This window comes from Lycorma delicatula, chromosome 4 (genome assembly GCF_047948215.1).
Source record: "Lycorma delicatula isolate Av1 chromosome 4, ASM4794821v1, whole genome shotgun sequence".
Classification (NCBI taxonomy): Eukaryota; Metazoa; Arthropoda; class Insecta; order Hemiptera; family Fulgoridae; genus Lycorma; species Lycorma delicatula.
The window spans coordinates 189,304,331-189,331,013 of record NC_134458.1 but is presented as its reverse complement, the minus strand read 5'-3'; the positions used below and the strand labels follow the sequence as shown (position 1 = coordinate 189,331,013).

At 31.4% G+C, this 26,683-nt stretch overlaps 1 protein-coding gene across 1 annotated transcript in view; it reads right to left on the bottom strand.

Annotated features, from left to right (window-relative positions):
• Nucleotides 1-26,683, bottom strand: part of LOC142322996 (uncharacterized) — a 1,447,060-nt gene that overhangs the window by 61,013 nt on the left and 1,359,364 nt on the right. Inside the window, exons 9-10 of the mRNA XM_075362093.1 lie at nucleotides 2,595-2,754; nucleotides 2,279-2,418 (exon numbers count right to left, since the gene is read on the bottom strand). Of these exons, the coding sequence (XP_075218208.1) occupies nucleotides 2,279-2,418; nucleotides 2,595-2,754 (300 nt within the window). The remainder of the gene's footprint in view (nucleotides 1-2,278; nucleotides 2,419-2,594; nucleotides 2,755-26,683) is intronic.

Sequence of the window (26,683 nt, the reverse complement as noted above, 5' to 3'; positions counted from 1 at the left end):
CGTATTTTGATGAGCTTAACTTGACATTGTTATTCTTGGGAATAGTTATGCTATATTTCAGACTGACTAGTTCCTGTGTCAGGACACTGTATATCGGTCATATATCTGTTATATGGTTTCATACTTAGCACGTATATACTACACATGAATACACAATTTTCTTGAAGTAAACCTCAGATTGTACAGTCCAACCAATAAAGAGAACAAGATCACTATCCCTTATAACACCTTTCATTAGGGTGTTTCCACAATCGTTCAAGTGAATTCATTTTCCTGTGTAAATAGTTAAGTGTAAATTTTGAAACGTACGTAAAAACACAACAAGCTGAACCATGGTTGTTACAGTTTCCTGGTCAAATGAATTCTGTTTTGAAAACTGCAAATTTTACAGATTTCCTTGCCCTCAATATATTGCAATGGGTAGAGAAGCTTCCAGGAAGAAGAAAGAGAGAAACTAAAGGAAGAAGAGTCTAGGAGAAACAACAAAGTAATTCTTTCTAGAAAAGGACTTACAAAAAAGTGCAGAAGGTGCGAAGAATAAAAATTATTACACTTCAACAATCAAAGGATGGTTGGGTACTGGCACTGCAGATCAGGAGATATAAATACTGCCGGACACCAGCAAAGGACAGTTAGTAGTTTTTCAAATTCAAGTTTGGTGCAATGTGTGATAAAAGCGTTTAACAGGAAGTGTTTGGTAACAAAACATGAAGAGTGTTGTGTCACAAGTATTCCATTTTGATAGTGGTTGAAAACAAGAAGCTGTTTGGCGAGTTATTTGTGAACAAGAGTGAAAGTGATAGTAATCTATTCATTCATAAAGTGTAAGGTAGTTCTTTTTAAACAGTAAAAGTAAATAATACTTGCTGTGAATTTTATGAATTATAGGTTTTTCTATTGGTATCTTATTGTTAATTAAATATTAGTTTCTATTGGCCATTATAAAGTTTTTAGTAAATTGGACTGAATTAAATTATAAATATCAAAATATAGTTAAAGTACAATTAAATTATAAATACCAAAATACAGTTACAGCACATTTAAATTATAAAGACCAAATAGTTATTAAGTCAATTTTGTTTTTAATTTGAATCACTCTCTTATATGTTATATATATTTATTATAATTATTTATTTTATTTTATATTTGGGAGTTTACATGTGTAATCTATCAATAAACTTGATAAACCTTGAATACGCAACAATAAACAATAAAACATTCTACTGGTAGTATCATAAACAGCTTGGTATGAGACTTAAATATTTTTTCTTAAGTTAAACCACAAATAAATTCATCCTGCACTTAAATATTTGCATTTAAAATGATCGCTGTGAGAAAAACTAGATGACCTATTTTCATTTATATGAAATGACTGGTCTTAAATTAAAGTTAATTGCTATCTCTGCTTGAATCTATCCCTCATTAACAAAAAAACATCAAGATGTTCCAAAATATTATTCTGTATATTGTCATAATTACAATATTAAAACAAAATTAATTATTGCAAAAGTTAATTGTTAATTTCATAAAGAAAGAAAACAATTTATAATGAAACATAATAAACATCAAATAATAGCAATAATTAAGTTAACTATACAGTTGATTCTTTAGTATCTATGTTTTTGAACAAGCTGCTATTTTTATTTTTAAAAATAACTAACTCTTGAAATCAGCTTATGTGAGGTATCTAATTTATGCATAACTACAGATTTATAATTTCTACATTCTGCATCCATATTAATATTAAAATCAATGAACAATGGAAAATAATATCTAGTAAAAGAAAATAGTATTTACTTTACTTGCTGAACAATAATGATATTTCAGGTAAGAAGATATACTGAAACAGTAACTTTATTCTTATAAACTATACCAGTATGTAATTGGTAACTTTCTCATTGGCATTTCTCTGGTGACCTCCCTTCTGAGACTCTTATCAGGAAGATCAACAAGTCTGTTCTGTAGAACGCTATTAATTAACCTTCACACAACAAGCAGGTCAATATTTGAAGTGAGAGTGCATCCTCACACCATGTGATATAATAATAGTTTATACTGTACTGTAGTAACAATAGCACTTTGTTATATATATTTTTTAGCTAGAATGAGCTATGATACATGTTTATTTATATTTTGTTTTATCACCACAATAATTATATTTATCTAAGTATTTGAATACCATGTTGTTATATTCAGACTTTTTTTTGAAGAAAAATATTTTCTTAGGATTATAATTTAGAAAAAATAATATAATAAAAAATAAAAATAAATAAACAACCTCAGTGCTTTAGTTTCGTTGATTATTATACCATCTTTTAACCACCTAAAGGTCATATAAGATGAACCTTGTGCAATGCATGATAGTGTAAATTCATCACCATGCCGTACAATTGGTCTTTTATGATTTACTATAACTTCCTGAAACAAAGAAAAAATATTCAGTCAGAAACTAAGATCATAGAAACAAGTAACATATGTAAATACTTTTGTGAGTATGATACTTGGTCACATTAAAAAATTATTTGGTTAAATATAAAATTATTTCAATGAAATAAAATTAAAAAAAAGAAAGAAATCTTATTTTATCAAAGTACCTGAAGAAGTAATGTTGGTTCTTGCTGAAAAGCTAACTGTGTTGAAACTAAACTAATATTTCCGAGACGGCCATTTTCTACCAATTTATTTAAGGCATCTCTTACTTTTCTTCCATCTGTTTTGCCACCAAAGAAATGGAATGTTACATCCCCTTCAGATCTGGAAAAAAAAAATAGAAAAACAATCATACAAGTTCTTTTTTAAGAGAGAAAGTGCAATAAAAATCATGGATGAATATTATAGAAAATTTTATTGTAATTAGTTGATGGAAAAGAATTAAACTGTTATGTCAAACAAGCAGAACTTTTCAAGGTAGCCACTCTTGATGCTCACTTATTTCTGCTAGATTTTTTACTTTCCATAACTTTCTTTCATACAACAAAAATGTGATATTTTCTATCATCTCAATTCACAATTTAGTTTTAAATTTCTTTTCTGAAGCATCTGTAACCAGGTATTCAATTTTCAACAAATGTTCTGACCAGTTTATCTTAACTTTTGTTCCTTTTGATCCAGTAACTCTCTCCAACATCTTCTTAATCCTCATTCTATTCATCCAGCTAATTTTTTCTCTCTTCCTTCAAAGACGGAAATCATTTAAGATTTTGATAGTCTCTTCCCATCCTCCTTTCATGAGGTATAGAAAAAATATAAATAAGAAATGATCTGTGATAGAGCAATTTAATTGTCTGTAGAAACATTTCTATATGAGAAATGTTTGTGTTATCACATCTCTGGCAATTATTGATGCTCATGGTTATACAGGTGACAAAAAAAGGAAACTTTTGAACTTCCTCTGTGCACCTTCCAAACTAACATTGGTTTTGTAAAACATTTTTATGGCGAAAGCATTTTGTTGACCCTTTTCACTGCTCAATGATGACTGAGTGGCAAGGTTGCCTTTGCATAAAGCAGTGCTGCCAACTGTACATGGCTGCCACTATGCATTTCAAAAGTTTCCTTTTTTTATGTCACCTTGCCCCCTGTAAAAGGGTTATTCAAGTTGCTTTCTGAATGAAATAATGCTATTTTAAAGTTAAGCAGTATTGCACTTCTGCTTGCCATTAACAATTTTCTGCATATAATGCCCAGAAAAAAATATTTAAAAAAACATTAAACTTTAATACAGGATGTTCTGTTTCAATTTTTGATAAAGTGAGGAAAATTGTTAAAATTACGTAGGTATGGTGGGTGTTTTAGAAGGAAAATCAGAAAAGTGGAGAGGGTATGATTAAAGGAAGAATGGTTTTTTTGAAGAGAAAACAAATTGACTTAGATTTTTATAATAATATGTTGATGAAAAAGAGATAAAAATCTAATAAGAATCTGGTGATAATGTTCTAGGAAAACATAAAATGTGTACACAACATATGACAGCATGCCAAGAAAATTATTATTGAGAGTATTACAAATAATGGATTTGAAAAAGGGATTAATAAGAATGGCCACGGTAATAAACTAAAATCTGCATAAAAATGGAAGTATACTACCACAAATTTTATTTATATAAATGATGAATGAAATTTTGTACAAGGTAAAAGTGAAAATGAAGTTAAGAGATTACTTGATATTTGGCATGAAAAAAGTAAATTAGAAAGCAACATATTAGTGATAATCAGAAAAAGAATACAACAAAGAAAAAGACAAAACCAAAACACAAAGTTCTTAAAATGGTAGAAAGTTTTAAATATCTGAATAATGAGCTGGTAAGTGACAAAAGACTAGTAAAGAGACATGATGGGGACAAGAAATTTTTATTAGAACGTAAGAAATATTATTTTTATCCAGAAATGTAATTATTTGTGGTGATCTGAAAGAAAATGGAAAGCAACTAAGTATAGGTTGTACTAGAGTGTTATTGAGAGAATTTTATTGTATGGGTCAGAAGTTTGGGAAATTAGAAAAAGAGGATATCAGAAGAAGAATTGGGGTAACCGGTACAGTGATTGATGTTTTGGAGGGAAGAAGACTACAATGGTATGGGTATGTTCGAAGAGTGGAGGAGTATAAATAGCAGAGGATGTTGGATTAGACTCCAGGAGAAAGGAGGAAATGTGGATGAGCTCCAAGGCAATGGATGTCTGGAGTGATGGAGGCGATGGAAAGAAGGAACTTTGAGGAGGAATGTTGGCGGGTTAGAACAGTTTGGTGGTTGAGATTTGAGAGATGGCCTTTAAAGCAGTAAACAGTTGCCCAGAAGAATAATGTTAAGAGGACTAGTATCAAGCAAGGAAGTACCAAGGAAAATTTAACTGTCCTACATAAGATATACTTCATGTTGATTGAGAAATCTCAAGGCTTGAGTTATAAAACAACAATAAGAAAGTAAATAACAAACTACAGAAACAAATTTTTTAACAGTATAATAAGAAATTTTACATAAATAATGTAAAAGTATGAACTATCACAAATACATAGTGTATATATATATATATATATATATATATATATATATATACATATATATAGTATGAGAGGGAAAGGGGGAGAGAGAAAGGAAAAGAGAGAGAAAGAGGGAGTAGGAAGAGTAAGTCTAGGTGGGTTTTTAAATGTTAACAGATTGAGGAGAGAAAGAACAGCATTGAAAATGATGAATTGGGAGATAAACTATAAAAAAGAAAAACAAAGGAAAAGGTGACAAAATAAAATTAAGGAGGATGTTATATATAGGGATATGCAGCTAAATAGTTATGAAGACGGTGGACAGATAGAATAACATGGTGGTGTATGGTTCATCTAATTCAAGATTCTACATGAGAGGGAAAAAAAGAAAAGGAGATTTGAAAATAAAAATTCAAAGCGTTTTGTAAATAAAATTTTAAGTGGTTATACACATTTTTAAAACTAAAATTACATAAAAGAGAAAAAAGTTTCATTTTAAATTGTTTAAATAGTTTATTACCTGAAGGGTGTGACCAACTATTCTATTACTTTAATTTTGTGCTGGTTATTCAAAGATGACTGATATGTAAAGCTGAACATTAGTGTACTAGTAATTGGTGATATCAGTGTTTATAATAATGATGATGATGATAAAGGTATAAATGCAAGGATTTAGAATAAATATTGTTTAACAAATGTTTAAAGAATGAAAGAAAAACATTGTTGTAATACATAGTAAAAATAATGCATCAGATAGTAATTGCTTAAAAGTGATTCATTGCTTTAAATATAAAATAAAGACACTTACATGAATGAATAATAGTACAAAAATAATTTGGTTTTCATATGGGACAATTTTTATATTTAAGCTACCATGAATAGTACCAGTGATTAAAAAATTAAAAAACAATATCTTTAAAACTAAGCATAACTTGCACATACATTTTTAAAGTGCAAAGTTTTTTTTACAATAAATTCTGAAATACATTCTGTAGGTAAATTACAAAAGGAACTATTCTCTCAGTGTAGTTTTAGGATGTAGCAGTAACTGTTTATTTTAGAAGAGCGTAATTAGGTAAGTGTAAGACAATACCATGTGAATGTTGATATAACAACCAGACACAAGATCCCAATAAATTGTACACAAACATATATTTTACAATTACTAAAAAAAGAAGAAGATATAAAACAGCATATGGAAATAAAAATAATCATAAACACAGGTTTAATAAAATCAGAATTCACATAATTATGTTAATAACGTGTGAAATGTAAAAATAATATTCTTTTCCTTTTTCCTTTAGTAATAAAAAAGTAATAAATTAAAAAAAACAACTAACAAATACAAAATGAATGAAAGAATTTAAAAATATTCTTTATAAAATAAAAGACTAAGGAAATCCCATAGTCCCAAAACTAATTATCCAGCTACAGCAAAAAACATTTTCATAGTTGCTTGCTTCCACCAGTCATTAAGTTTTATTTTTAAATGCTATTTACAGCAAATATTAATGAATATAAATTACGTATTTAAATGGAGATTTCTTCCACATTGTCAAAACGTAAAAATAATTTATTTTAACAATAATAATAATAATAAAATAACGCTGTTTAATCAATGTAAAACATATTTTAGAGATTTTATATTTCTATGTATTTCATACAGTTGCAATTGTATAAGGACCAAGCAGTGAAGTTTATTTAAGCTGACCCCTGAATTAACAGAAGAAATACTAATTTTCTAAGATATTCATGCAGGTTTTGCTTACTTTTTCTATTCATTATACCAATACATCATAATATATATAATGAACCCATATGTCACGAAGCATTAACAAAGAAAACTAACAAAAATAACAAGAAAAAATATAAAAATTAGGATCCAATTTCAGAAATGTCTGACCTTCACAGCAGACTGGTAGTTCTGGCCATTCATCAAAAAACAATAATAAAGCAAGAATAGAATAAGAAAACAAGTTTTTGTCAAGTTAAGAGGTTTACAAAAGCTGCATACAAAAAAATATACTAGAACATGGCTGTTTCATGGATGAATGTGGATGTGTGATGTTTTTCTATGTTCCTGTAGGTCTTATCCATATTGATTTCAAAACTAGCCAAGAGGAGAGAAATATTAAGGACTTTTGAAATGTACCATTGTAGGAGAATGAGAAGTACATTAACAAGAAGTGCAACTTTTTTAGGAAGTAATGTGGAAGAAGGAAAAGAAATGCGAGTGAAAAATTACACAAAATAATAGTGATGTAATTGCTTAAAGAGAATAAATAAAGAAAATCATTACAAAAGAAATAATAATTTTGATGTTAACAAAAATTCAATAGTATTTGAATAAATATTAAAATACATATTATACAAACGTGGAGAAAATTCAAACGTGTCTAATTTGTATCATTAAAAATTTTCAGATCTACTAAATTGTTAGGTAATTTATTAAAATAGAAACGTAAGTATTAACTAGGTCCTTTTATAAAAGTCAAAGTATTAATTTAACGAACTTTCAATGCTGTTTTTTTTTTCCGTAATATATTATTAAGTAAATTTTAATTATATTATTATGGCAAAAAATCTTACTTTTAAGCTGTAATGATAAGAACGAAAGTAAATCATAATTTGTTTATTAGTATTTGTTATGACATGCTGCATGTGATTTTATTTTAATATTTTACAAAACCATGAAGTAATAAGTGTGCTTACTGTCAACTTGATTGAGTGAATGATTGATGAGAAAGAAGTAAAGGGCTTAAAAAATGTACTTTCCACTATTAATAACTTCAGCTAGGTTACATTTCCCATCAATTTATAATATAAACTGGCAGGGACATTTATCAATGGTGTTCTTATACAACATGTCCTCCTTTTGCTTTTTAACTTGATGTTTTCAGACTGGGCTCTTCAAATTAAAATGTCAAGTCATTTGTTATATAAAAATTCATGTGATGTAAAAATTTCATCTAACACATACACATTTATTGATTCTCTAAATGTTTATGAATTCAGACCCATTAAACATCTTAACTAAAATTTTGTTTCATTTTGATTAACATAAAAATTATCTAATTCAACCAAAATATAAATATCTTCCACTTGTTCCTTTAAAACAGTAGTTTTCTGAAAATCAAGTTCTCCCACTGCTAATTACAGCTACTCATTAACATATACAATGTAAAAAAATACTTATATATTTGCTCATTGAAGTATGTAATCAAATAAGGTAACACTATTTAAGAGTTTAAATGTTACAAATTTCAAATTAATGAAATTTATTTTTCCAAAGATTTATCAGAGCTAATTATTAGCACCTTCTTCAAACAGTTAGTGCCTATTTTACAAAAAAAAAAAAAAAAAAATGTAAGGAATCCTTAAGTAATTTAATAGAATAATACATTTTTTATCTATGTTGAATTTGTTTAAGTTATTCTTATCAAATTAGAGTTAAATTTATCACTTTTTAAGTACATGTTACTTCTATGAGATGATTGGTTAAAGTCAATTCTGTTATTACAAGCATTACCATGTTTGTTCCTTGTACCTCTGGATGTAAGTGTTTAGTCTATTTGATGAACATTTTAATATATATCAGACAAAAAAAACTAAATTAAAAAAAAGGTATAACGAACATAATAACAAATATGACATAGACTGAATACATTGTTCAACTAGATACGTACTTAGGCGTTTCCTAACCTTTTTAAGAAGCAAGAATACTACAAAAATCAGGAAAATGTTCTATAATATTATGAATGAGAGAATAATTCTTGAACAAAAAGACATTTTAAAAAGTAAATTTGATGCTTATTTTAGGGATTACATTACAGAAAGAAAAGAAACAAGGTCTTTGATTGATATAGTTCTGAAACAATGTCCGTCACTTGCACTTGTCTTTAAAAATCCCAAAACAACATCTGAACCGTAAATGTGAATACAAGTAAACCATTTACATTGTAAAAGAAAATGAAAGAAAAGCACTTAACAAATTATTTACAAACCTATTTATGCTTATCATTTCATTAAACCATTATTATTTTATATAGCTACTAACTGCGTATAACAACTCCTATAACAGTAAAATAAAATTATCATTGAAGATAACTGTAGTATATTTAACAATTTATAACCTTTTCTTATTTTAATAAACATAAAATGTTTTATAATATAATGAGCAATCTGTACTATTTCTTTGTTATTATTACAATAGGAACTAAATCAGGTGCGCAGTAGTTGTCACACAATTTTGTGTACTCCGGTTCATACTGCCTCGCTTGGCATCTGTTTTGTTTACTTCAAGCCTCCACGTAAAGTAGACAAATATTAATTAAAAAACTTATTTTTTCTGCATCTCAAGAGTGTATATAAATATCTACTGAAATAATTTGTATTAATGTCTTTTGAATTGTGATTAATTTTGTAATTATTTTTCTACTTAGCCCTTCACATATTTATTTTAAACTTGTTTCACATGTTTATATTTTAAATGATTAATATGGACTGTCTGTAATCACGTCTATTTTTTATTTCAATTCTGCATGTTGTGATTTTGTTCTGATCAAAGTTTTACTACATTTCCTCTAAATCCATCCAGGAAAGTCCTGGGGAAGTGCCTTTTATTGAGTAGCACATATATCCATTGCTAATCTAATTTTTACAATGTGTCATTAAATAATTTTTGTTATAAAATAATTAATTATTATTTTTATAAAAAAACTGAATTTGAATATATTATTTTACATGTATCACAGTCAAAATAAAGACGGTTATTTTTGTTTGTTATTAAAGAATGAATGATATAGCATATTAACCAAATTTCGCAACTTGAAAAAATAATATGGGTCATGGAAATTTAATTACTAAATATAGCAATAATGTATACAAGGATATAATAGTTCAATAAAATATTTACTAATTTATCAGTATAAATTAAATTACAACAAAACGAAACTAATCACTGGATGGTAAAAACAGTAATTGGGATGAAAACAATAACTGGAACAAATGGTCAAAATTGCACATATAAAAAATAAAGTAGGATGAGGTAAATGTTTTACCTTCATGCTGAAGGAGGAAGTGATAGAAATTATAGCAAAGAGAAATAAGCAAGGGACTGAATGAAGCACAGCAATAGAAGAGAGTAAATGTGAGAGAGAGAGAGAGAGAGTGAAAGAGAGAGAGCATGCATGCGCGCGTATGTTTGAAAGAGTGTGAAAAAGAGACAGTGAGAACGAGAGAAAAAGACTAACCATTAATAGCTGGTAGCAAAATTTTATTTTTAGCCAATAAAACGGTCATTAGAGCACCAATTATAAACTTGGAAATGTAATCCATCCCAGTATTAATTTTATATTAATTAAAGATTTCAAATCAATTATCATTTATTATTATTGAATGATGAAATTAATTATTTTAATTCTAAGCATTATCAAAGTCATTAAAAAAAAAACTACTACTAACTAAATTAACTTCTACTAATAAATGAGAGCAGGGATGTTGTTACCGGTCTTATTTAACCCTAATGCTTTTGAGATACTAAATCATTGAGCTTATCCAGAACCTGGTGAAATTATTATTTTTTTAAAACAAACTTTTAGTGATATCAACTGCTATGGTTATTAACCAATAATTAATACAAACAACATCCATAAAACATTTGTAATCATTTTCTAATAGATCCATCTTCCATCTTATTCTTTTTTATATGAATTTCAATCTTCATTCCTTTTCTACTACCCAAGTATTTCATTTTTTTTCATTTCACAGTCTGATCGCAAAAAGAAAGGATTATTCCTTGATTTTATGTAACATGATTTTATTTTAACATAGATTATATATATTTTTTAAGAAATATCATAGAATAAAAATCATATATCATAGAATAAAGAATAAATAAATATCACAAATGTATAAAGAAAATTGAATTTGATTCAACTGGTTTTATCAAAATTTATTCATCTGTGACACATTAATTAATTCCATAGCCTAAGAAGTCAAATTCTTGTTGTATATATTTATTTATTTCTTAATAAATAATTTAAGATTAAAAATTTTAGATGATTTCCAGCTTTTATCGGAGATTTTGTTGATTTTCTTGAAGAGATTAACACAATTGAAAAATGACTGTAAAGCAATATCTAACAAATAATTTTCATAGTATAATTTTTTTATACAGGCATTTCAATTTGTATATGAATAATGTGGCCTTCTTATTTGATATATGTACAGTATTATTACATATTTTTTTCAGGCCATTATAAGCTTAAACTATATCTAAAATAATGACTTTTTTGTTGCTATTGTGTATTTATACTACACTGGTTTGTAGGTACCCTCTAATTCCACTGGGAATGGATATGTAAATTTCCTGCGCGAATATTTGTGGTATGTAATACAAAAGAAAATAAAATGTAATTTAATGATTCAGTTACTATTAAATAATGTATTTAATTTTTTTTTCATTGAATTATTTCAAAATTAAAAAAATATTTAGTCATTTTAGTATAAAACTGGTCAGACTTCAACTATATATGTATTTTCTACTTTCTGTTAAACATTAGCTTACATTTTTTTGTTTTTTTAAACAACTTGTTTTTTAATCTGAACTTTGTCAAAATTGATTCAACATCTTTTTTTTCTGTTTTCTTAACAAACATTAAATTTTTTAAAATTCTAATTTAATTTAAAAAAATGTTTCAGTTTATATAACAACAAAAGCTATTTTGAGATATTATAGTACTAAAAATATAATTATTTATTATACTACATGTGTTTTTAAATAATAATAATTATTATATAAATTTAATAATTAAACAATTTATTTTAATGATATGAAATCATATTGTAATGTAACAATTTATTATTATAATAAAATAATATTTAAATAAAATAAAAGTAAAATAAAATAACCCATGTAGGTGAATATCAATCAGTTGTGATTTAATTTTTTTAATTTTGGACACAGCAGTTGTCTACTTCCTTCTGTCTTTGGCCTAGGTCTTATGCTTTGGTACAAAATTTTATAGTCTTGATGTTCTAGATACTAGATGCAAATATATAACAGTTAATGTAAAACCATCAGGTTCTAAGTAAATGTAATTTACTGTTTACCCTGTTATCCTGAAATTATTATTTTATATGGGATCGCTATTTAAATGGGATATTTTGTACAGGTTTTGAACTGACAAGTTTAAATATACTTGATTGTTGAATCAAGTATATTGTTTTTCCTTAAAAAATTAAAGCATCCTCTTACTAGTCAGATTCAGCTTTTTTCTGTGTATCATTAGTCAGTACTTTATTACTGTTTTGATACTCAATAGCTCAAGACAAAATTTTCATGAAAAAACTCAAGAAAATTAACAGAAAAATAAATAATACAAAAATAATCCATTTTTAACATTCCAAAGAGTAAGTTCACATTTAGTAACAGAGCTGTCTTCTTTATGTTTCTGGATGTGCCTTTATTATTTTTAATAAAGATTTACATTTCTTGTCTTTGCATTAGTTTTTTTTTATACGGGCTTCCTTTTTGGTGGGCCTATCTATATTATAAATACATAATATCTATAAAATTAAATGATTTTAAAAAACCTGACCTAAAAAACTGCAATAAGAACTTAACAATTTTATTTTGCCAGTTTTTAAAATTTTGCTCCTTTAAAATTTATTCTAAATTAAAACTAAATACCTGCCACAATTTACTAAACTTTAATTTAGTGTTAGCTTCAAACACTTCAAAAAGTCAAAATTTAAAGAAGAATTTAACTTAATTTTTTTTTAGTTTTTGAAAAACTTTTTAATTATTTCTTTTTTTTTGGAATTTTATTTTAACAAAAATGTAAACTGTGAATAGTTATTTGTTTAAAAAAAGATGTAGTAGTAGCAATTATTATCACTCAAATTAAACATTAGTACAGTAAAGTTAAATCATAAAAAAGGAAGCTATAAAAGGGAAGTAATTTAGAAGACCAAATTGGATTTCGGAAACTGTTTCCATATAAAACATTAAGTGACAAGGACATTGTTAAGTTTTTGTATGCTACACAACACAAAGTTTACAGTGTTAGAATGGAATGTATGAGTAGTATACCACCTGTGTCCATTTGATCTTTTTGTCAGTTACTACTCAGGTTTGCTTGTTCTAAGCTGCTATTTACACAAAAGCAATGCAAACTGTACGCAATGACTTTTTGCTCCCAGCTGGTGCCAAAAGTGGTTGACCGCATCGCTCTTCTTGTTTTGTACTTATGTATTACATCTTGTAAATTTAATTACATCTAAATTTCAGAACTGCCAGCAGCTTGGTAGTCACATTTTGCAAACTAACATGTAACTAGAGTTAATTAATTTACATAAAAATTCATACGTAAAAAAAAATCTTTAAACTAAATATTTTATAATTCGTATTCCTAAATTCTTACACATTTATATCAATTCTGATAATTAAACAAATCAGGAACAAATAAAAAAAGTGAACAAAAACTTATTAATAATATTACAATAAGCCGATTGATAGAATAAACTCTCACAGAGAACAGAAATAATAAAAATGATTTCTGATTGATTTACCAACCAATATTTTTATTTATTTGTTCTAATATGATTGTACAAGAGTACAATATAGCTAAATGTTTTAGCACATAATATTTAAGACAGAAAGCTATAAAATATTAGAAGCTCTTGATATGTTACACAAGTCTACTTTTCACTAGATTACATAAAAAAACACACTCGTAATGTAGTTGATTTATTATTAAGTGGCATAACCAAAACAGTAACCATAACCTAAGAAGTCACAAATCACATATCCATAAATACGAATACTGAGATCACAAGCCTGGTTTATTAGAAAATGTGAAGTGAGAAGTGTTTTCCTGTTGCTTTCTTCACAAAGTCAAATATTTTGTTGCATCTCAGCATGCCTAGGCTCATCAAAATACAGTCACTGTACAAGCTACACCTTTACTCTGTTTACCATAGGGACCTGCTGTATACTGACATTATTACTCTTCAAGAAAGGAATTCTGATTGGTACCTCAGTTGCTTCCTTGCATTATAGCCATAAGAAAGTTTGTGACAGAGAGTAAAAAGTAAAAAATCAATGTATATATTTTGATAATGGAACAATGATAAGAAATAAGTAAGATATTAAAAAACTAAAAAAAAAAAAAAAAAACATAGACAAAGAGCTTGCTATACACTTAATTTTTATTAATTTACAACACAGTAACCATTAAAAGGAATAAATGTTCTGTTGTATTATGAAAGACGAGGAAATTATTTTGATACTTGGAAATAACTTTAAAAATGCTGAATAATATTTTCCATCCATTAAAAGGAGTAAAATGTACTGTTGTATTGTGAAAGAAGAGGAAATAATTTGATACTTGGAAATAACTTTAAAAATACTTAATAATATTTTCATTTTAAGTTTAATTTTTTAATTATATGTAGTAATGTCATTAGTAGAATACTGATAAAAAAGCTTGATACATTGTTCACAAAAATAAAAATGTTATTTAAATAATGTAAGATCAACTTAAATTGTCTAATAAAGCAATGGTAAAACTAGAGGGGCTGGTGGAGCATTTGCTCCAGACCAAGTAAACAGAAGGAACAAGTTTAATCTATAATAAATGTATGAAATAATAAAAATGACGACAAATTTACAGGTAGAGTTATATTGCACTGATAAGTTGCTAATGACTTTAATAATTGTTGCTGCAACTATAAATAAAAGTATTAAAACCCGTCGGGGAGTCTTATTCTTTAAGACTTTGGGGGTTGGCGTCTCCACGGTCCTAGCCTCTGCAGCTATTCTTCCCACTATACAGAGAGCTGCAGAACACTTTACATTATACACATATATATTACACCAAGAACACTACATAAATTACAACATACACACACAATTACACAACAACATCCTACACTGATATTTCTTACATTTACACTCGGTGGTGTTGCGAAATCTTACGAAACGCAACCATAACCCAAGGTGGGAACAAATCGTGCCGATGGGTGAATGGCTCTACGTAGTGAGTCTCGAACGATGTCCTCTGGACACCAGGGCGAACCCAGTCGTACTTAGCTCTAGCTCCAGTACGCGTGCGCTTTGCTGGAGTGGTCCATTTTTCGCCGGTATTCGTGGGACCAAAATTTCAGTTCCTATCTTAAATTCAATGATGGTTGGTGGTCCATCTGAAAAAACCACCAAATCTAGTCTTGTGAAGAGACCTCGATCAGCTTTGTCTGACGAGGATAAAAGTCCTACCGAAGAGAACCGCAAATCTTTAGACTTGAATTCTAAAAATATTAGATTCGTTGTTCTCCGAAATAGTCAGGAAGGTGGCTCCCTCCAAAAGGTTTCACCTTTGATAATAAACAAAACTACAGGGTCATTCACGGGAACCGGATGTTTTTGAAGTGGGTTGTACTCGGGCGTTCGTGGTGGTAGGGGCACGTGGCTGGTATCTGACGTTTCCTTTGTTCATAGCATTTACATTTTAGTCGTTGAGATGGAACCGTGGACGCTAGACCAACGCCTGTACGCGTATGAAAGTTTTGTGCGAAATGACGAATCCGTAACTACTGTTCAGCGAGATTTCCGCCGTCAGTTTAATATCCATCGTAATGCAAGTGTCCCTTCTCGTAACACCATATTGTGATTGGTAAACAACCTTCGAACAAGTGGTTCAATATGAAAGAAAAAACCATCGGGTCCCCGACGAACTGCTAGCACTCCGGAGAACATCGAACGAGTAAGGGAAGCCATTGTCAGAAGCCCACGCCGCTCTATTCAGAGGCATTCAGCAGCGCTTCAAATGAGCACAAGTATGGTAAGACGAATTCTGCATACAGACCTGCATTTCCATCCTTACAAGATAGCCGTCGTGCAGCAGTTAAACGAGCAAGATTTCACGCAGCGATTGCAATTTTGTCGACAAATGCTTACCGTTTTTGAAGAAAATGAAAATTTGTTATTGTTAATGAGTGACGAAGCCCACTTTCATCTGAATGGCTTCGTCAACAAACAGAATTGCCGGTATTGGGCAGAAAGAAACCCACATCAGCTTCACGAGAGACCACTTCATAGCCCAAAGGTGACTGTCTGGTGTGCAATAGGAAAGGTCGGTGTTATTGGACCATTTTTTTTTTTAAGAAAATGACGCTGCCGTAACTGTAACAGCTGATCGTTACATTGCGATGTTGAATACGTTTTTCATCCCTGAGTTACGAAACCGGGGAATCGATTTTCAAAATGTGTTATTCCAGCAGGATGGAGCTACAGCGCACACAGCGAGGGTAACGATGGCTGTTCTCCGTAACTTGTTTCCGGGACGGATCGTTTCCAAATTCGGCGACATTACTTGGCTCCCTCGGTCCCCCGACTTGAGTAGTTGTGATTTTTTTCTGTGGGGGTTTCTGAAATTGCGTGTGTACGGCAATAAACCGCGTACATTGGAGAACCTAAAGATCGCAATTCGTCATCACGTCACCTAGATTGATGTAGACATGCTGCAAAGAATTGAGGCCAGTTACCGTGAAAGGCGGCAACAATGTATTGCCCAAATGGACATCACTTGCCGGACATAATTTTTCGTTCATGAGTAAGTAACAAATGCTTTGATTTGTTTTGTTTCAGTACCAATAAAACTTTTTTAAGTAAATATTCAATTTTTTATGATTATTTTTAAAACATCCGGTTCCCGTGAATGACTCTGTATAACAGGTGCAAGTGGCTCCCCGAAGAACATCAGGAAATTACGTGACGGATCGATTCTGATCGAAACATTCAACGATGAACAGAGTCGATCTATCTTACGTCTGCGTAATATGGTTGATATAAATATAAGTGTAGAAAGCCACAAAATGTTAAATACGAGCTGGGGTATAATTTTTTGTCGAGACCTTTTAGATATAGATAACAGTGAAATAGTTGATGAGCTTCGCCACCAAGAAGTTGTTGAAGTGAAACGTATAATGAAACGGGAGAACGGAACGGAAGAACCGATACCGTCTCTTATACTAACATTCAATCTCCCTGTTCCATCAGAGAAGATTAAAGTGGGTTACCTCTCGGTTCGGGTACGACCATTCATACCCAACCCACGGCGATGTTTCAGATGCGAAGGTTTTGGTCACACTACAACATCTTGCACGAAAACTGAGATCTATGCTCGATGTGCCAAAGAAGGTCACAATGACACTAACTGCGAAGAAAGTGAAAAATGTGCCAACTGCAGTGGTCCACATACAGCCCGCTCCCGAGATTGCCCAACCTTTAAAGAAGAAAAGGCAATTCTCAAAATCTGTATGGAGCAAAAGCTATCTTTCCCGGCCGCACGAAGAGAATACAGAAAGTTAAATAATTCACGGAACCTGGTTAAACCAGATGTATCTTTTGCCACCGCTACATCGAAACAAACTCTTACAAATGTTAATAATCAGCAGTGCGGATCCTGTAATGAGCTTAAAAAACTTGTTCAGATGCTTTCTGATCAAGTAGCTTCACTTACAGCCACTATCTCAGAGCTGACAAAAATGAATAAAAAGTCCTTCGTCGCAGTTAGTGAATCCAACAGTGCGATACATACGAAAGTCCCTGTTCCCAAAGTCGTACCGGCACGAGTAGCGACTATCACAGCTGGTAGTAAGCCACCTAATAAGCTTCCCGTAAAGGGAACCCACATGACCACCCCCTCTGGGATATCAACTGCAGCATCCCATTCAAATAAATCTCCTCCAGCATCACCTCATATATTGGAGGATATGGTTGAAGAACCACCCGACCCTAGGGCATCGGAATTCTTTAAAATAAAAAATACAAAAAAGAAAAACCGAATCACGTACAGCTAATTTTTATATAATTTCCAAAATTTAATTATTTAATTTTTTAATTAATTTTTTTTTACACTTATGAACATTATTCAGTGGAATGTTAGAGGTATTCGGTCCCGCATTGAAGATATTAGAGTACTGGTGCACGCACATGATCCACTAATCATGTGTTTCCAAGAAACTCACCTTCTACAACATGACCCAATTACACTCAGAGGATACTTCTGTGAGAGGTACGACTGCCTAGTACTGGTGCACGCACATGATCCACTAATCATGTGTTTCCAAGAAACTCACCTTCTACAACATGACCCAATTACACTCAGAGGATACTTCTGTGAGAGGTACGACTGCCTAGTAGACAGTAGGGAGAGTGGTGGCGTGGCGATTTTCATGAAGAATGGGGTGTCGGCTACAAGAATTCAACTAACCACTGTAATTCATCCTATTGCAGTAAAGGTCTCTATCCCCTTCAAATTGCATATCTTTTTTCTTTCCTGTTTAGCCTCCGGTAACTACCGTTTAGATAATACTTCAGAGGATGAATGAGGATGATATGTATGAGTGTAAATGAAGTGTAGACATTCTCAGTTCGACCATTCCTGAGATGTGTGGTGAATTGAAATCCAACCACCAAAGAACACCGGTATCCACGATCTAGTATTCAAATTCGTGTAAAAATAACTGGCTTTACTAGGACTTGAATGCTGGAACTCTCGCCTTCCAAATCAGCTGATTTGGGAAGACAGTTCACCACTAGACCAACCCGGTGGGTCCAATTGCATATCTGCAATCTGTATCTCTCACCGAACACTGAGTTCAGTGCTCTAGATGTCTCAAATCTCCTCACGCAAATACCATCTCCATCGTTAATAGTAGGAGACTTCAATGCCCACCATATTTCCTGCGGCTCAACCTTCTGCTCCACTCGAGGAAATATGATAAACAGAGTGAGACAAGACTTGGACCTTTGTCTACTGAATAATGGATCACACACATTCATGCCCTTATCATCTGGTACTGTATCTAACATCGATCTCTCCATATGCTTAGCGAATTTACTCCCTCATTTTAATTGGTCTGTTTGTGATGACTTTCATGGCAGTGATCACAGACCAATTATTATTGGTTTCTGTGTAGACTGCGAGATTAAAATAAGGCCACGGAGATGGATTGTTGAAAAGGCGGATTGGACTGGATACCATAAAGCATTCCAATCACAGTATGACGATGGTGCGAACATCCTCGACCAATATTCCTCTTTTACGTCCATGATACTTGAAAATGCCAACAGATATATTCCACAAACATCGGGTAATCCTAGACGTCATTCCGTTGCATGGTGGAATGATGATTGCAAATATGCTATTAGGAATCGACGGCAAGCACTATGCAAATTTAATCGTAGGCCTACAGCTGAAAATCTAAATTTATACCGCAGGGCTAGAGCGGTATGCCGTCGTGTATTCTTGAACGCTAAGAGAAGTTCATGGACGAAATACGTGAACACTATCTCACGCACTACTCCCACGTCTACTGTGATTCTGATCTTTTTCTTTTAAACGATGGGTAAGGAACTTTTTTCAATGCCAGAGATGGATCGACGTCCTGTATAGATCTTGCACTCATAAGCGGATCGATAGCACCGAGGTACACCTTCCATGTTTTAGACGACTTGCATGGAAGCGATAATTTCTGGTGCAAATTGTTACTGATGTTACAAGAAAAACATACCCCATCTCTAAAAGATGGTTGTTTGATAAGGCAGACTGGACGAGCTTCACGGCAAGGACGATACTCCCCGAAACAACTGGAGTTGTCGGAGCCGATGTCGACGCTATAACTAATGCGATACTTGACTCGGCATCAAGATATATTCCCAAAACATCTGGGAAACTTACGATGCGACCCGTTCCGTGGTGGAACGATGAAATAAGTGAAGCTATAAAAAGAAAGAAAAGAGCGTATAACGCCTTTAAGAAACGTCCCACTGTAGATAATCTAATTGCCTTTAAAAAATACAGGGCGTATGCAAAACGACTTATGATAGATTTAAAGAAACGATCCTGGCAGCAATACCAGGATCCATTGACAGAACTAGTACTGTATCAGACGTTTGGAGGAAAGTGAAGGCGATTTGTGGGCGTAAAAACTTTACTCCCATAACTAGCCTTCAAGATGAAGATGAAATTAAGGACACTGCAAACGAAATCGCAGAGTTATTATCTAATCACTTCGAGAAGGCAAGCAAAACGGCTAACTACGATGAAGATTTTCGGATGAAAAAAGCAGAAATTGAAGGTCTACTAAATTTTAGAACTGAGTATAATTAATTACTCATACAATGTACCCTTTAAAATAGAAGAATTCGCGAAAACGTTGGATAAAGCAGGCAACACAGCTGCTGGTCCGGATGAAATCCATTATAACATGATCAGGTAGCTAAATACCACTGCAAAACGCAGATTACTAGAACTATATAATCAGATATGACGGGATGGAATGTAACCACAGCAGTGGAAAAAAGCACATATTGTTCAAGTACCAAAGAAAAATAAAAATTTAACAGATCCCAATAGCTACCGTCCTATTTCTTTGACGTGCGCTATGGGAAAAATACTTGAAAAAATGATTAATAATCGACTCGTTTGGCTTTAGAAAAAGAAAATCTGAAATCATCATATCAAGCGAGTTTTCGACAATACCATTCTGTCACTGATCAAATGATCAACTTAGAGAACATTATACACAATAGCTTTATTACAAGGAAACATTGTGTCGGAATCTTCTATGATCTTCAGAAGGCTGGATCTTCAGAATTTCGATATGACCTGGCGACATGGAATAATGCTCCAGGTACATGAATTGCATTCGAGGCAATCTACCAGATTTACTCAGCAACTATATGAATGACCGTACTTTCCAAGTACGCATCAACAATGAATATTCATCTTAAAAAAGCTTGGAAAATGGCATACCACAACGTTCGCCGTAGAGCAGTACCTTGTTTACGACCGCCATTAATAAATTGATATTAGCTATTCCAGTAGAAATCAGCAAAAGCGTCTATGTTGATGATTTGGCAATTGTGTATGCCAGCAACAAGAGAGCTATGGTGAAATACATATTACAACGAGCGATTGACGCTCTAAATGAAGTTCCGAGGAATAATGGATTCCAATTTTCATCAGAAAAAACGTGCTGTATACAGTTCTGTAGGAAGAGAATTCCTCATCAAAGTCCTACTTTGACAATCGGCAACAATCCAACACAATATAAGGACAATGTGAGACTTTTAGGACTGGTATTGGATAAATCCCTTACGTGGGGATTACATATACAGAACTTGAGTGACAGATGCAAAAAAGCCCTAAACATTATAAAAGGTTTATCGAACATCAATTGGGGCTCAGATAAAGAAATATTATTGAGACTATATAAGGCATTGGTACAATCGAAACTAGACTATGGATGTATTGTATATTCATCCGCTAGGAAGTCGCATTTAAGAAAGTTAGACGTAATTCATAATTGCGGAATAAGATATGCAACAGGTGCTTTCCGCACAAGTCCGGCGACTAGTCTAATCTGCGAAGCCTGAATAATGCCACTACGTTATAGAAGAGAGATCCTTTTGCTAAGATATGCAGCAAAAATATGGGCTTTTCCTGCTCATAAATAACAAACTTTTTAACAATCATCCTTTGGCTGCATTATATGAACATCGTGCTACCTATTCCGCCATGGCTCTTGCCAGCGGTAAATAAAAGGTTGGATCTCTCTCAGGAAGAAATAAGAAAGAAGCCAGCAGTGATCATCCAACAGTAATTTTTATCAACCATCAGTAGCTACGAAGAACATATTAGAATTTATACTGACGGTTCTAAAACCAACATGGTGTTGGATGCTCCATATATGTAAATGAAGAAGCCCACTTTTGGAAACTGCCAGATATGGCCAGTGTCTATACGACAGAACTTACTGCCATACAGCGAACTCTTTGGTACACAGAACACTATTGCGAAGAGAGAGTGCTAATATGTTCCGATTCTCTAAGTGCACTTAGAGAATCCAAAAACATTAAGGATGTCCTAATTTCAAACATCCTGTCCATTTTATACGTTTTAAAGCAACGAGGACAGCAATGTGTATTTATATGGACTCCAGGGCATGCTGGTATTACAGGTAATGAAAGTGCAGACAAAGCTGCCAGAAAGGCAACAGTCTGTGATGATTTGGATGCATTTCCTGTAAGAGTGGCACTGTCTAACGAAAAACTGTCTAACAAAAATAGTAAGAAACAAGTGGAATACTGATTGGAGGAGTTTACATACAAAATTAAACATTAAACTCAATCAAAACTTCTCCGTATAAATGGAAAATCGATGTGAAGTTGACTCGCCGAGAACAGGTTGCTGTGACCAGATTTAGAATCGGTCACACGCGAATAACAAATTCATATTTGTTAACCGGCGCAGAGAGAACAATGTGCGGTGTTTGTAATAAAAAACTTACAACTAAGCACTGATGGAAGAGTGTACCATATATGAGGACCTCAGAACCTCAGAAAGAGGTTCCAGCTAAGAAATTATATTACTGCTGATTTGGATAATGGAAATGAAGAAAAAATAGTTGCTTATTTACATGCCAGAGGACTTCTTAAAAGTCTGTAAAAGTGAAAAATTTAAAGCTGTGTTAAACAAACTCGAAGGGGTAGTTTTATATATATAAGGGAGTCCCGAAGCATGGCACATATAGTGACGGGAGGTAGCCCTCTTGCCTAGGTTGCCCTGGCTCGCCTGCATGCAAGAGCAGTGAGTAGGGGTGTGTCCAATGATGGCATGGGGGACCCTCAAGGGTGGACTGAGGGCGCAAGGCTATGGGTAAGTGCAATGCATGCCTGTAGCCAAGTAGGTCAGGACCGGGAAGGGTAGCTTCCCCACGGAGGGGCTTTTTGGCCATCCTGAACAGGTGGTCAGATTGCTCTTATGATACTGGAAGGACCCCCGATGGGTTACGTCCTACAGGACTGTTTAACGGCGGGGGGGGGGATTCAAATGCCACAGCATTCTTGGGCGACTGATATGCTGCTTAACGGCGGTTCTGGTCGCCCAGAGGGTGCTTAAATAAATAAATGAGACAGGTAGAAGGAGATAATGGTATTGTAAAGACTTATATTTTCCATTTATGTTCTTTGGGATATTATCTCAAATTTTAAGATCGGGGCTCTTTACACCCCATAAGTGTTGATTGTTTATTGTTGTGGTTTAATGTTTTTGTGTACTTTGTGCTTTTAAATGAAAATGGAAGGGCCCTTTACATCCTTACATATGACGACCCTGATGGTCATACTAACCTCATTTTAAGAATGTGACGAGGGCTTAGCAGTCGATGCCCATAAAACACACAAAAAATAATAATAATGATAATAATAATAATAAATACATTATTACAATCAGTGCCTAAGTTTAGTTTAAGGATTGATTTCTAATTCAGCACTAACTAAACCCCTACTCTGTTCACATTATATACTGGTCATTTTAGTTTATAACTCTATACTTGTCAGATGAAGAGAAATGTTGCTGAATTAAATCAAATTTTTAACATACCAACTTATTATACTAATAATATTAATAATAATATGCATATACTCATATTAGAGAAAATGAAATGTTATTTGTTATTATATTTAATATATATATATATATATATATTTAGAAAACAAAATAATATTCAAGAAGTATTTATTTCAGTGTGTTTGTAATACTTATTTTTATATGTAATTTATTCTATCCAATAAGAAATCAAAAAAGTTTTTAAATCTCCATTTTTTAATTTGCTGTAACTTTTGCTAATGAGTTCTAGTAATTTAATTTTAGAAGTAAAATACACCAGTATTAATATGTTCAAACTGAATTAAAACCTAATTTTTTTCTAGATAATATTCAAATCAATTTCTAACTAAATGGCTCACTTTCCAACAAAACGTTTTGTTACACAATCTAAAATAATGTTACTTTCCCTATGTTTGTTTGCGCAAAGATAATACTAAGGAGTGGGCTAATAAAATGAAATGGTCCATATAACAATTTAACAGTTCAGAGTTGATTACTTTTATAACCACTTTAAATGTTATTTATGGTAAAGCAGAATGTGCTCGGAGTAATGTTGTTCATTTACTACTAGTCACAAAGACCTGCAGACTAGTAACATAGTTATACTAATCACGTTCATAGGGAGCAGTGAATTTTTCTAATCTCTGTAATCTCGTAATTCCCACTAAGACAGGATTATTTACTATTTATAACTTATATATTCATTTAAATAAATCACATAGCTGTTTGCCCTAATAACAGTTATTGTTGTTGATAAAAGGTGAAGTTTGTAGGATATGAAAAATCCCAAATTCCTGATGTGAATTCGATACCACAATCGTCCAGCTGAAGGGCAGAGATACTATTATTTGCCTGCCGATTTATTGGAGTAATTAAATAATAGTCATGCAAGATAAAGTATATCATATAAAAAAAAAAAATTTCAGTTTTTTAATCACTGTTTCAACTAACTCATATTAAAATAATTTATTTTAATTTTGTCAAGCTCTTTTAAAAGGCTTACTTTATTACTAAACATTTCAATCTAAAATTAATATTTTCATGCATTATAAATAGACAATTTTAGATGTTTATAACTGAAGCATAACTCATAACTGATCTCAAAAAGTAACTGAGCCCAGAACACATCAGTTTTGCACAACTGTCATGAAAAGATTTGTTCATCATCAAAACTACAGTGATTGTGAAAGTAATTCTATGACAATTACTATTTAGTCAACTCTTTTGTCTCTCAAATCACATATATAATAAAAAAAAAACATTCGTGTAAATATACAAAAGTCTAAATTTAAATCATTCAAAAATGATAATGAATAAACAAAAAAAAACAAAAATGCAATTACAATTTTATGTAAAAATAAACTACTGAACAGACAATAAAAGAAGTCTACAGGAATTCATTGAAAGTAGCTTATATGATCAGCAGCTTTCAATTTCTTCTTCCTCTTCTCTTTTCCAAATTGATGACAAAATATATAATTAGCTACTATTTAATAATTCAAATACAGCAGCATATGTAATTAAATAGATATATATTTCATATATATGTAAATAGTGTCTGTTCGGTACCGCTTAAAGGTAATGCATATGTGTTTGCAGATGATACTGCCTTGTGTTATGTCCGCAACACCTAGATAGAAGTGGCCGAGGACATGCAATCAGATTTAGACGCACTGCGGTTATGCTTTTCAAATCATTATATGATCTGACCGTTGAAAAAACTTTGTATATCAACTTTTGCTTAAAGGGGAAAATAAAATTACCACTTACAGTAAAATATAAATGTAAAAAATTTGTGATAAATAAATCCGACTGTTTAGAATGTAGTGAGATTGAACAATGTGATATTTGTAAATACTTGGGCATTGTGTTAGATAGTGGTCTAACCTGGAAGAATCATATTGCGCTATTAAAGCAAAAACTTTTAAGCTATCTTAGGATATTTTATTTTTTAAACAAACTATCCCCAAAAATAACCATGAGAAAACTTTATTTTGCTAGTGCGCATAGTCGACTAGATTACGGCATCAGCTGTTGGGGAGGAAATTATGTTACAAATTTAGATTCCATAATCAAAATCCAAAAAAGACTCGTTAGAATGATAAGTAAAAAAAGAAATACGGATAATTCTTTGCCAATATTTAGGGAATTGTCTATATTACCGCTACGTTATTTATATGTTTATAAAGTAATGAAAATTTTCTTTATCAGAAGTGGTCATAGAGATAATATGATAACCGAGTACAAACTTAAAAGTAAAAGGAATGTATATGTCCCCAGAGCAAATAAAACGAGTTATATGAAGTTCTTTTCAAGTACTGCTCCTAGATTGTATAACATACTTCCTAATCATATAAAGACCAGTAGGAACCTAAACACTTTCTTAAAGCTACTAAGACGATGGCTAATTAATATTGATGACGCTGAAAGTATGTTCCATGTAATTACACGATTTATGATTACATATATAATTAATTATAATGCTTTATACTATTGGTCTTAACATAGTAATAGATTTTTTACATATATAACTTAATGGGTAGCACTGGATGAAAGGTTTATTAGTATACATAACTATTTGGCGATGATTGATCTTCTCTATACTTAACTGCAGAAAAGATAAGTTTCCACCAGAGTAAATCATGAATTGAACCAAAACTAATCCTCCTATATAAGATAAAACTGTTTACTTTTCCCCTTAATCAAACTAAAAAGATTAATAGAAAAGGGATGGTGCACAAAACGGGCAAGACCCTTGTGGACACCTTATCTTTCATCTTTTACAAATAATATAAATTAAGTATAATTAAGTTAAGTTAAGTAATAAATATTAAATTGTATTATAAAACAATGTTAAATTAAGTATGATTAAGTTAAGTAATATTATAATTAATATTAGGATTACTCCATTAATTATTAATTCTGTAAAAGTGAAAGAAATAAAAGAAATAAAAAAAAAATAATAAAGAAAGGATGGACTCTGACAGCCTTATAATTGAGAAAATGGGGGGAGATACCTTTATCTATGCAACAGACTTCTTTCACTGAATCTGTTATGATTGGATTTAAAATAATGACTTGCCATTACTGCATTGCTACATGTCTGTATTGTATTGGGATAATTTAAAATTTAACATATTATTTCTGTAAGAATAAATATATTGATTATAAAATTGATATATTTTGATTTATTCTAAATTCATTTGTTAAAAATCAGAACCATAAAGATGGGAGTACTAGAAGAA